The sequence below is a fragment of the Petaurus breviceps genome, unplaced genomic scaffold, assembly GCF_028583685.1.
Source record: "Petaurus breviceps papuanus isolate PSGF00001 unplaced genomic scaffold, PetGlider_PUasm1.0 567, whole genome shotgun sequence".
Taxonomy (NCBI): domain Eukaryota; kingdom Metazoa; phylum Chordata; class Mammalia; order Diprotodontia; family Petauridae; genus Petaurus; species Petaurus breviceps.
In genome coordinates, this window is record NW_027186383.1 from 9,600,955 (window position 1) to 9,613,903 (window position 12,949).

Here is a 12,949-nt window from a genome sequence, read left to right on the forward strand (position 1 = left end):
TGTGTGTGTGTGTGTGTCTGTGGCAGGATGGGGAGCCCAGGCTGCCTAACTCAGAGGGCACTTTTCTGCCCAGTCATCACTAACAGCACTGTTGTGTTGCCCACCTTTGGCCTCTGACGTCTGCCTTTTGCCAAGGTGACAGTTGCCCATGGTTAGGCATGTGCAGGTTCATCTGTGTCCCTTTGCTGCCAACTCCCTTTCTCCTGAGCTAGGATCGCCTTTCTGTGTCAATAGAGAGAAAAAGGAGGCCCCAGCGGGCCCTGGCTTGGGCCCAGTGCTCAAGTGCAAGGCATCGAGTCTACTTTGTAGCTCTGTGGTCGTGCCCTTGCTGAGGAAGTCAGCGGCAACCCTTGCCCTTTTTTTATTATTGGTCCTGTGACTCTGGTCACTTAATCACTTGAAAGGCCGTACAATTCATCCATTTCCCAATGACATCTTGGCCCTTTTGGTTGTCTGGTTTCCTGTGGAGGGCAGTGTTCAAGTTCTGTGTGGGCAGCAGCACGACCCGGGAGTTCTGCTCGGGACTCTGTGTCTGTGATCCAAAAAGATGTTAAAGCAACTGAGCCAATAGCATGGAGTGAAAAACATCAGGCCATTTACACGTTTACACTGAACTTGAGAATTAATCCAGTTTTTCCTCTTCACGTAGATGTTTACATAGAAATTTAATTCAGCAAATAGTTATTAACTGTGCGTAGTTCAAGCTCCAATACATGTGTTCTGTGTGACCCTGGGTGAGTCACTTAATCTCTGAGAGACATCGGCTCTCTGTTACAGACTGGTTGTTGATCTGCGTTAGTAGAGGACATTTCCACACCAAGACCTCCCTACCTGAGGGATGGGCCTAAAGGAAGAAAGTGCAAGGCTAGGGATACGAAGGCAGGCACCCTCCCCTCCCCACTCCCAGGTTCTGCTGGACGCTGTAACGTGAGCACAGAAGGAAACACAAGTGTCCCAAGGAAGGAGAGAAAGGGAACCTCGTACAACGTCAGGAAAACTTGTCTTGGGAGAGAACCTGCCACACAGCAGGGGGTGCTTGGGCCAGTGTGGCTGATAGAACAGAGTGTGTGAAAGTGGCAGGGTCGGTCCTGGCAAGGGAGGTTGGAACCAGTGGAAGGAGACGTTAGCTGTGGCCAGGAGTGCCTGAGGAGAGGTGTGAGGGCCTGTGTTTAGCTGGTGGCTTTGAGAGCAGAGAGGGAAGGGCCAGATGCCAGACCCAGAGAGTCAGGAAGGCTCTGCTGCTGCTGAGCTGGTGGTGAAGAGAGAGGAGGTGAGGGCAGCACCATAGTGAAGTCTGGAGGAGGGGAAGAGTCTTAGCAGGAAAGGGAGGCTGTGCTTGGGAGACATCGACTCTGAGATGGGACATCATCAGTGGAGGGAGACGTCACATCCATAAGGCAGCCAACAGTGTGGAACGCATTCAGGAGAGCGCTTGGGTGGACAGATGTGGTTTCCTTTGTGGAGCCGATGATGGAATCACTGAGAGTCAGGCTTACAAGGCCCGGGACGGAGCCTTGAGGGGTGAAGGGATGTGGGCAGTGATCCAATCAAGGACCCTGAGAAGGAGGGGATCCAGGATCATGGAGGGAGAGAGCACAGACTGACCAGGGGGAGAGACCAGCAGCACCCAGAGTGTCAGCAAGGCTGAGGAGGAGGAGGAGGGGGACCAGGCCCCAACCCCAGAGGATCTTAGAGCTGGAAGGACCCCCGGGCCAGGAAGGCCGATCTCTCCCTGACCCCAGACTCTGAAGATGTCCAGGGGGCCTGGACAGAGCTGATTTCCTTATACTGCCCTGACTTCTCTGCCTGTCTTAGGCAAGGTGCCCTCTGGCCCCAAATGCAGGATTATGACTGAGCAGATGACTTAAACAACAAAAAAGTCCTTTTATTCAATACAGAGAAGCTACCAGAGCTTTCCAGATGCCCCTCAGCTGGGCCATCTGGATGCAGAGTTCTCTAGGACCCTGGTAGTGGGGGTGCCCCAGCCCTGGAGAGAATAATGGCTTCGATACCTTTCCTATCAGAATCCTTCAGAGGCATTCAGCCGAGCCCAGGCCTGGGGCCCCAGGTCTAAGGGCTGCTAAGGCACCTTGCAGCCTACTCAGCCTCAAGGCCCCAGATGCTGTCTCTGAAACTGCCTCCCTTTGATCTGGGCTCTGCTCTGTCTGTCCAGGCAGACACAGCTACTCTGCCCCACCCCCCTTCTCTTCTCTAAACTGAAATGACCCTCTTCTGGCCTCCTTTCAGGTTGTCATTCCACCTCCCTTCCCTGGCCTCCTCCACTAAGCTCCTAGAAGGTGGATAATTTTGTGATGGTAAATTAGGCCATCTCTTCTCTCAATTCTTACCTAGCCCTTAGTCACTGAATGGGTGTTGCCTCAGACAAACTGAGGCCTGGGAAAGGCCAAGATCCCCCTGCCCCCGGGCCTTCACAGTCATCCTGGCTTGTCAGTCGTTGGACTTGCATGACTCAGGAAGAGAGAGTGAGGCTCAGCGTCACTAAGTCCAGTTCACAAAGGGGTCAAGACATCACCTGGTGCTGTCATTGATCCTGTCCTAGAACAAAGGACAAACAGCAAGGGGAAGAACCAGCCGGGGATTCTTCCCTCCTCCACCTCTGTGCCCGCTCCCCGGTCTCAGCCCCATAAACCAGGCCTCCCATCCCACTCTCCAGGGAAACCAGCCATCTTTCCACCGCCAACCCCAGTGCGAGCCGACCTTCGGGCATCATGAATGCATGGCTGGTGTCCGCGGAAGGTGAAGAGGGAGGCGTGAAGGACCTTGGCGGGCTGGAGCATGAGGCCAACTAGAATAAGATGTCACTGGGAGGAGGCAGATGAGGTGTGGCTAGGCAGCAGTTCAAGCCAGCGTTTCCTCTGAAAACGATCTGGGGGCCTCAGTGGCTGGCAGGCTCAGCCTTCATGGAGAGGCTCAGTGCAGGAAGTAGAGAGGGAAGCCTGGCCTTGCTGCCAGCCAGCATGTTAGGAGGGACGGGGTCCACAGGCAGCAGTGAAGCATTTACCTAGCACTTTGAGGCTTAGGAAACATGTCACGATGGCCTGGGCGGCCCTATTTATACAGATGAGGAAACTGAGGCAAGCAGGTTCAGTGACTTGTCCAGGGCTCCACAGCTAATTAAAGGTCTGGAAGCCTTTGAATTCAGGTCTGGTGAAGGTCCAGACTAGCCACTGTGAGCAGCATGGTGGCAGGATAAGTGAGAGGGTGAGGTGGCTGGAAGTTGTCGTGAGGATAAAGACCAGGCCTAGGAGTAAGGTCATGGTCGGGATTAAAGCACGAATTATCATCTGAGGGGACTTTCCAGTGGGTGCCTCCTCTTTGCCTGCATGTGTCTGCGGGGCTCCCCATCTTGCTGCCTACCCTGGCAGACCGCCCCTCACTCTCCCGTCTGCTCCCCATACTCCCCAGCTCTCGTCCAGCTGTCTCCTCCCTTTCCCAGCCAGCTGCGATCTGGCTTTCAGCCTCCTGCAGCTCCAGCTAACTGGCTGGATAGATGTGCTGCTGTCAGCCCTTCTGTCCCCTCGGGCTCCTCCCTCCCTTTCCTCTCTTCAGAGGCGGCTCCACCTGGCCCAGGCAGCCTTGCTCAGTCTGCTCATCTTTAACCCTGCTGTCTGGCTCTTCTCCCCTGAGGACTCGCCCCACTGCCCACGATGGCTCTTGTGAATCTTCTTCTCCCCTTTGGGGCAGATGACTCGGCCCGAGGAGCACAGGCTTCTGCCACGGGCTTCTCTGTCTCCCCCGAAGCTTTGGGCTCGTCTCCTTTGCTTCTGTCCCAGGAGGAGGTCGCCTGTCCGAGGCTGGCCCCAGGCCAGTTGTGCTGCAGATCCTTCCCTTCCCATCTCTTTGGAATTCTCCCTCTCTCAGCCTGAGTGTCTCCTTCTCTGCAGAAATGCCTGCGGCTCCCCGGCCTTCCAGCTGTCACTCGTGCTCAGCCCGTGTCTCTGTGATTCCCCTTGAAACACTCGTGGACTTTTTCTTCCTCTGCTTCCAGAGCCCCGTTCACCTCTCAATCCCATGGGTCAGGCTTGCCGGCCTCCCACCGTGCCCTCCCAGGTTACTTGTGACCTCACTGCTGTGCATCCAAACCGGGCGTCCCAGGGAGGCTCACTCTCATGTCCAGTGTAGAACTTGTTCCCTCTCCCTTTTAGGCCTCTTCCCTTTTTCTGTTGAAGACCCCTGCCATCTGCTTGTCTGTCCTCTTCCTAACCGTCACGTTGTCCTGCACTGCGCACCCCCACCCCCATCCCTGGCACAGTGGTTCCATCAGCAGACCCCAGTGCTTCTCCGTCCATCTCTGACCCCTCTCATCTGCCTTTGTGCAGCAGCCTCTTCCGTGGGCTCCCTGCCCAGGCCTCTTCATAGTCCCAAGGAGAGCTTCCCGAGGCTAGGCATGACCTGGGCATTCCCTGCTGCCTCGAGTTTAGAAGGTAACCTCCACTGTTTGGATTTAAAGCCCTTTGCCTCGGGAGCCCAGCCTCTCTTTCTGACTGTAGCTTCCTGCCCTCCCCACACTGACTGGCCCTTTCTCTGTTCCTCACCCACCACACCTATGCCTGGAGTGCCCTACTCCTGCCTGGCCTCGCAGCGGGCACCACGGCGGGCACCACGCTGCACATGGCGCCTTCCCAATCTCCTTCACCCTCAGGCTGGGGTTGTCTTGTTTCTGCATGTGATTATTTACATGTGTGTGTCTCACCTTCCCATCTGCCCATCACCTCCTGCTGTGCCTTCATACTGGGGGCTGTGATACATGCACAGATAGCAATGGCAGCGATTAGAATAGCTGACATTTACCAAGGACTCTGAGTTTTACAAATACCTCGCTTGATTCTCACTCCCAACCTGTGAGGTAGGTGCTTTCTTATCCCCATTTTATAGATCAGGAAATTGAGGCAAACAGAGGTTAAGTGACTTGTCCGTGATCACACTGCTAGTCAGTTTCTGTGGCCTAATTTGCACCCAGGTCTTTCTGCCTCCAGGCCTGGGGTTCAATCCATTACAATTCCTAGTAGCCTAGGAGAGAGAAGGCACAAAGCCCTGAGAATAGAAGGCAGGCTTCCTGGAGGAGGCAGCCTCTGAGCGGAGCCTTGAAGGCAGGCTGTCCAGGACCGGGCCAGTGTGTACCAACGCGGGAGGCAGAGACAGCATGTTTTCCTTGAGGAACAACAAGCAGCCCAATTAGGTTGGCACAGCAGCACCCCAGAGCCCAGCGACAGAGAGGCCTGGGCCCCTCTGCACTGTCTTCAGGGATAGGCCCTCTCTGGGCCCTGGCACAGCCCTGGGCTGCTAAACATTCCCAGAAACTGCTTTGGCAACTCTTGCCATCTGCACTCCCAACAAGCTGGCATTCCAGCTGGGAGACAACCACATGTATGTCCATATAGCATGAATGTAAAGTAAATTAAAAACAGTTCCACCGTGCAGGGTAGTTTGGGGGGGGGGGGGGGTGCTTCATGTAGCAGATGGGCTATCTTGAAGGAAGAGAGGGTCTTTGTGAGGCAGAGCTGAGGATGGAGGGCATCGAGGCACGGATGTGGCCAGTGAGGGCGTGGAGACAGGAGGCAGAGCAAGGTATAGACAGCAGAAAGAAGGCCGAGTCCAGGGAGGCTGGGGGCTTTAAAGCTAAGCAGAAGAGTTTGTGTCCTGAGATAATAGGTTGAGGAGGAGAGTCATGTCTTCAAATCTGTGGGGTGTGGGGGATGTGTAAGAATGAGAGGCAGGGAGGCCAGTTAAGAGGCTGCTGGCAATAATGGAGTGGCAGGGAGGGGCTGAAGGCAGGAGCCATCATGAAAGTAGAAAGGCTAAGACTTGGCCACTGACTGGGTACGAGAGGTGAGCCAGGGTGAGGAGGTAAGGGAGTTATGAATGAAGCAGACTAGGAGGGAAGGTAGTAACCATGTGGGAAGGGCCCAGCCCAGTTTAGGTCTGTTTCTCTGACCTGTCCTCAGGCATAGCTTTAGTAAGAAGATCACTTGAGATGATTCCTGAGACTCTTTCTTCACCTTGGGTTTTTCTTGTTTGGGCTTTTTTCTTACAGAGAAATGTGCTCCAGCTTCTGCATTCCAAGAGTGACGTGGTCCGACAGTACATGGCCCGACTCATCAATGCCTTTGCCTCCCTCTCAGAAGGTGAGGCTTGGGATCCTGCTCACCTACCGTGGCCCACTGATGGTCATGGATTGGAAATTCTGGAAGGTTCTAACATTCTTCCCTTTGTGGGTGCCTGCTAATGGGGCTGCAGTCACCCCACCTGGCTTGTTGTTAGCCAAGTACAGTGACTATCTGGGATTTGCCTTGCCTGGTGACTTTCTGAAAGATGCTGAAGGCCACCACCAGCACTGGGTAATACCCTCTCCAGGGCCCAACCTTCAGACCTGATTTCCAGCTGTTGGCACCTTTTCCCTCAGCAGAGTGTAAGTCTCCAAATCAGAGTGAATCCAAAAATGCCAGAGACAAGCTGTTGCTGGTCCCAGGTGCAGAGGGAGCCCTCTCTTAGAATGAGGTATCTTGGTTTTCTCCAGATTCAGTTTTGGTTTAGACACCTCTGTTACGTCAGACAGGACACATCTGCCTTCTGAAATGTTAGAAGTCAGTTATTTAATAAAAATGATACACACGCAGTGAGTAAAGCACCGGCCCTGGAGACAGGAGGACCCGAGTTCGGTTCCGGCCTCAGACACTTAACACCCACACCAAAAAACTAGCCATGTAACCTTGGGCAAGTTACTTAACCCCAACTGCCCTCCAAAAGGCAAAAAAAAAAAAAAAGACACTGGTATAGTTCTTTCAAGTTGACAGAGCACTGGTCTCATCACAGCCCCCACTCCCCCTTTCCTGCAGCGTCGGTTTGGCAGATCTTTCTAATCTCATTTTACAAATGTGGAAACTGAGGCTCAGAAGGATGTTGTGATTTGACCAAAGCCATACAAGTCAATATCAACTCCAGGATTTAAATCTAGCTCTTTTGACATTCTGCTCTACCATGTGGGCTAGCCTGGGAACTCAGTCCTGACAGACAAGCCACGACTTGTGGTAGTGCCAGCAGGAGCCTCTGAGATGGCACAGTTGGCATTTCTACTCATGGGCCATGGATGAATTGCTGCCCACTGTTGACCAGCTTGGGAACTGGCCCATGGGGTCAGAGCCATAACCTGCTGCTTTTGTTCAGTGATGTCCATGTGCTAGACCAGTCCCAGAGCCCAGCCTTCCATCGCAGGGTCAGTGCTGCTGCTGCTGCTGTGGCATACCCTCCCTGGCCATTCCCAGGAGGAAGGAGTGTGGCCAGGAGCCTCCAGACTGGTGATCCTTCTCAGGATCACCCCCTGCACATATACCTCAGAGAGGCTTTAAGGAAGCCTTAATCAGAATGGAAGAGCCTGTGTGCTTGGTGGCTGAGGTCCCCAGCTTCTTTCTTGTCTTCACATCGCTCCACAGTTTGCCCAGATATTACCTTGTGGAAGAGAAATCCTTGAATGTTGTTTTTAAAATACATTCTCCTACACCCCCCCCCCCGCCAACCAGGCCTGTGCTAGCACACTGCAGAGAGTTTCCATGGAGGGATGGTCTGGGGAGAGCCCCCAGTGTGATCAAGGTTGACCCTCTTCCCCTCCACCCCCATCCCTACTGTGCTAGGCCGCCTCTACCTCTCCCAGAACACCAAGCTGCTGAGGATGCTGGAGGAGAGACTGAAAGACGAAGACAAGGACCTGCTCACCCGGGAGAACGTGCTTGGGGCCTTGCAGAAATTCAGCCTCAGGTGAGGTCTCTGCTGCAGGTAGGAGGGAGGGAGGTGGGGAGCAAGCCCCTCAGAAGTAGTGGAGGCTTCTTTAAGTCTCACTGCTGTCTTCGCTTTAAAGGCCTCCTCCACCTTCCAAAGAACTCCACTTCCCTTACAATAGAGGCCTCCCTTGTAACAGGAGCCGTAGCTGGGTCTGCAGCTTTTGCTTGCAGACCTGAAGGTTATAGGGGGCTCACTACCTATGATGAACCCATTCTACCTCAGTGACTCCAAAGTAAGGCACCGAGAAAGCCTGTTGAAGCTGATTTGACATGATGCCGTGACAGGCACTTTTTCTTTGTGGCAACAAGTTAAGCTCTTTTTTATCATTCTTCAGCGTCAGGGAGACAGTGGTGGATTGTGGCAGAATTGGTAATAGCGCCTCTGTCTGCCAGGCCCTTCTGAGGCTCTCTGCTTGTCTTCTGAGCGTTAGCAGCCTTTTGGCAGCAGTGACTTACCTCTTGTTTTCAGCTGAACTGCCCCTTGGGCTTTGGAGCTAGTGATCCTGTCTCGTGGTGGGTTTGGACAATCTTTGAAATGCTTGATTTTTCCAATATCTACTACTGTCATATTCCAAAGGTTGTTGGGAGGAATGAGCCTTACACACCTTTAGACTTACGAATTATTATTGTCTGGAGTGGCTGAATGGAGGGGGTGGGTGGTGTGGCATAGTGGAGTGGGCATTTGGAGTCAGGAGGTCTGGGTTTGAATCCTGCCTCAGACACCTACCAGCTGTGTGACCTTGGGCAAGTCATTGAACTTCTCTGGGCCTCGGTTTCCTCTTCTGTAAAATGAGCAAGTTGGATTAGTTGGCCTCTAAAGTTCCTTCCCACTCTAAATGCATGACCGAGTGACTCGTGGTGAAATTCTTTGCCAGTTTCCACAGGCAGAATACAAGAGTGAATAGCTCTCACCAGCTTTTCCTTCTTCCAGGTACAGCCATCCTTTATCTCTGTAACAAAAGATAAGTTACTAAGCAGAACTGTGCCTGTGTACAGAGAGCTCAGTTTTCTTAAGGTGTGGAGACACATCAGTGGTGAATAAACATCTCTTTCCGTTCATACAAATAGACAATGAGTAGTTGCTCCCTTTCCAAGAAACATTACCTAATGCACCAGTCTCCTGGATATTTCAGTGTGCTCAGCGGCCATCTCCCCATGAGATTCCCCTGCAGTGGAAGGGAGATGCCGCTGACGCAAAGAAGGTGTAGCATCGTCGTCTTCTTCCTTGGTCGGTTGAGACCTTTTCCCACCAAGAGCCCTCAATGGCCATGGTGCTCCGAGCACATCAGGAAAGAGACACCCAAGTGTTATTAGTCAGGACTTGGTGCTGAGACTTTCCTGGGTGGTAGCTGCCACTCATTGCCACTGCTGGGTCTCAAAGTGCAGAGGCATTTAGGAAGCACTTTCTGGGTATCAGGCGCTGTGCTGAGTGGGCAGAATGTAAGGAAAGGTAAAAACATGCTTGGCTTCAGGGAGCCCGCAGCCCACAGACTCTGTACGAGACAAAGGCCAAGGCACTAGAAGGCAGGTAGTCCAGAGGAAGGTACTAGCATTGAAGGGGACCAGCAGAGGTGAGATCTGAGCAGAGTCTCAAGGAAGACTGAAGGCAGAGGTGAGGAGGGAGAAGGTGCCAGGCCCAGGGTGCAGCCAGTGAAAGGTCATGGAGTGCTGAAGCCACAGGTCTGCAGGGGCAGGGGGCCATGGCTTGTTAAATGGGACACCCCCCCTAGTGAATTCTAACAGAGCCAGCCCTGCCTGGGAGCCAGCCCAAGTGGGCATGGCTGCTTCAGGATGCCTGCTCAGACCATGCAGTGAAGAGCATGTCGTAGGGAAAGCCATTCCCTCTTACAAACTGGCACCATGGCTGTTCATTAAGGCCTTTCTTGGGGCTTTCTTTGGGTCTAGAAGACTGCAGCAAGGCCCTCAAGAACTGGGTTCTGGGGAAAGGACATCACAATTAGCTCATCTTACAAAGACGGAAACAGATGTGGTGCGTGTGGGGGCTGGCCATGGCAGAACTCTGTCCCTGTGGCCTCCCTCCAGGAGTCATCACCTGCCAGCACTGGCTAGGTAGGCAGGCCAAAGCCTGGAGAGGCTAGCAGAGGAAGTCAGGACGTTATCAAGTTCTGCCTCCGAGAGTGGAGCCACATTGGCCAGCAGGAAGGGGATGTGTGTGGAAACACTCTTGCTTTCTGGTGCCTAAAATTGAGTTGCCATCTGCCCCTGTGAAGGCACCATGTGTCTGACCGCTCTGTAGAGTTCTGCCCTCTCTGGTGGCCCATTAAGTGAAGCAGGAGAGGGGGCGTGAGCGCCTTTGCTGAGGGTGGGTGGCGCTGATGCTCCTTGTGAGCCCCAATCTCTGCTCTGGCTTCTGGCTGCCTCCTGTGCCCATGCTTGCCAGTGTGAGTGACCGCCAGGCCTTCCCCTTGCAGGCGTGCGCTGCAGTCCACCATGATCCGGGATGGCCTCATCTTCTGGCTCATTGAAGTGCTCAAGGACCCCGACTGCCTGTCTGACTATACCCTTGAGTACTCAGTCGCCTTGCTCATGAACCTCTGCCTTCGCAGTGCAGGTCTCAACCCCCGGGGGGTCTGGGGGGCAGCCCAGCATGCCCAGGGGCCCACTGTGCTCTCTGCTTGTCCTCAGCTTTGGGAAGGTCCATGGTTCTAGGGGCACGTGAGCTCTCTTGGTCGTGGGTGGGACCAGTTGTTGTAGCAGAAACCTGATGATCAATCTGGCCTTGTCCCTGTGCCCACCTGGACGCTGCAGCTCTCACTCATCTTCACCCCCTAACACCCTCTCTGGGCTCATTGACCCCCAGGGTCCCTCCCACACTGGGGAGTGTCCAGAACAGGATTTGGCCTTCCTGACTCCGTAGCCAGTGCTCCACTGCGACACAAACCTGTGTGGACGGTGACCCAAGGCCTTTGTTCTGTCCTTGTCCTTGTAGGAGAGCAGGGGCCTTTCTTCTGGTGAATCTGTGCTAGCCAGAAGGACTCAGGAGAGAAGCCTGAGGCAGACAGGTGGCCAGGGCTGCTGTCTGTGTCCGAAAGTGAGAAGCCCAGAGCAGGAGACAAGCGCCCCCCCTCCCCGGCCAGGCTGCTGGCCATCCTTTGGCCAGCCCCAGGCCTGACTCTTGGCCTCCTGGGAGGAGCCCTGTCTGCACCAGGGGGAGGGTCAGCGACGGCCTGACCTAATAAACAGCTGACTCATGTTCCCACCCCCAGTTCTGAGACCACTTGGCCTGAGAAACAGTGAGCTAATGCTAACCAGCCTCTTCTCAGGTTATAGGAATCCAGTTCATCACTATTTCTACTTGGTATTAACCACCGATTTCCCGGCAGAGGGCTCCAGGTGGTTCAGTGGCCAGAGCACTGGGCCTGCAGTGCTCCTGAGGGAGATCTGAGTTCAAATCCAGTGCCAGGAGCTGCTTTAGTGTGACCCTGGGCATGTCATCTAGCTTCTTCCTCAGTTTCCTCAACTGTAACATGGGGATAATAATAGTACTTCCCTCCCAGGGCGGTTGTGAGGATCTGCTGACTGCCTTCCCCTTCCCTTCCAGCCAGTGTTTGGTGCTTGTGTCCATAGAGACGAAGGCCAGAAGGGCTCTCGTGTGAGCCAGGCATGTCTAGGAGACACAGCTGGGACTCACAGTGGGGTCTGTGTTGGACTTAGAGTTTGGGAGACTGGAGTTCAAATCCTGCCCCTGGCATTTAGCAGCTTGAGGCCTTGGGCAAGTCGGGTAGCAGCCTCTCCCCAGGCAGGCTCACAGTGTGTTCCTCCCAGGGCTGTCTCAAGGGTCAGACAAGAAGATGAGTTTGAAGTGATTGGTAACTCAAGGGAGCCCTGGGAGTGCTGGCGGCAGTGGCAGCCTTCCTGGGCAGCAACGGCGCGGTCACATTCTGGGGCCAGGGTCCCATATGTTTTCTTTTCCTGCAGGTAAGAATGTTTGCGCTAAGATGGCCGGCCTCGTGCTCAAAGTCCTGTCGGATCTGCTCGGCCATGAGAACCACGAGGTAAGGCTCGGCTGCCGCCAGTCCTGGGCTGGCCGCCTCTGCCACCGGGCGGCTGGTCTTCATGGTGCCGGCTTCTTAGATGCACTGTTGGTGACCCTTCAGAAAGCTAGCTGCTGGTGTCCCTGCCGCCACATGTCCAAGGCATCCGAGGATGTTCCTCCCTTGTCCTCATTCCTCCTGCCAAGCACTTTGTCAGCATTTACTGTGGCTCCCTTAGAACCATAGCCCTTAGTCGTCCTCTCACCAGCCCCCTGCCACCAAGGACCGCACCGCCTCTGGAGGTGAAGGGAGAAGACTTCTTTGTTCTCCCACCGAAGGAAAAGGGCCAGAAGCTAGAGGTGGGTCCCTCTTGGTGCAGGGTGTGGGGATGTGGCTGCTGAGGAAAAAACTCTCACCAAGACCCAACCTGCCTCTGTGCAGCCTGTTGTGAATCACATTGCCAGATCCTAGAGAAGGGTCCTTGTATCTCCCAAAGGCCCCCTCCATGATAGCTTTGCATTATCAGATTGCTCCCCCCCAGCCCATACCGTAACAATCTTTGGGTCCCCACAAAAGATGCCATGGGAAGCTAGCCAGAAGTGAATTCCAACCCTGGAAAGGATATTCATCATGAGCCACCAGAAAACTTCAATCCCCCCTTGATTACAGTTATGAAAAGAGACAGTGGTGCTTGTGCACAAACCCCAGTGACGATGACGGCTCAGCTGTCAGGCAGGGGCAAAGGAGAAGCCCCGGGTTAAGAGCCCAGGCTGACTCAGCTTGGGCTGCAGGAGAGGAGAGGGGCTCCAGGCTCACAGGCCCAAGGAACACCTGGTGGTCTGCAGCAAGCCTGAGCTTCCCAGGAGGCTCTTGGGGGATGCTGGGAGTCTGTTGCACACACCACGCCTTGTTTCCTCTGCCTTATTCACATCATTCAAATCCTGTACTTCCTAAAGACCATCAGGGAACGTGTTGTCCTGTGCCTTGGTCCTTTGAGCTCCAGCACAGGCAACCTTGAGAGAACGGAGAAAGACCAGAAAGCCATAGGCTGCTGCCATGGAACGTGGAGTTGTTGCTGCCAAGCCCAATGCACGAGGAGCCAGGGCAACATGGGACACACACAGACATTAAGAAAGCCCTGCCCCAGAGGGCTCAGAC

At 54.3% G+C, this 12,949-nt stretch overlaps 1 protein-coding gene across 7 annotated transcripts in view; it reads left to right on the forward strand.

Moving 5' to 3' along the window:
- Positions 1-12,949, forward strand: part of ARMC9 (armadillo repeat containing 9) — a 134,677-nt gene that overhangs the window by 58,959 nt on the left and 62,769 nt on the right. For all 7 annotated transcript variants that reach the window (XM_069103261.1, XM_069103265.1, XM_069103264.1 and 4 more), the window contains 4 exons: positions 6,056-6,146; positions 7,650-7,773; positions 10,229-10,368; positions 11,736-11,812. In XM_069103261.1, the coding sequence (XP_068959362.1) occupies positions 6,056-6,146; positions 7,650-7,773; positions 10,229-10,368; positions 11,736-11,812 (432 nt within the window). The remainder of the gene's footprint in view (positions 1-6,055; positions 6,147-7,649; positions 7,774-10,228; positions 10,369-11,735; positions 11,813-12,949) is intronic.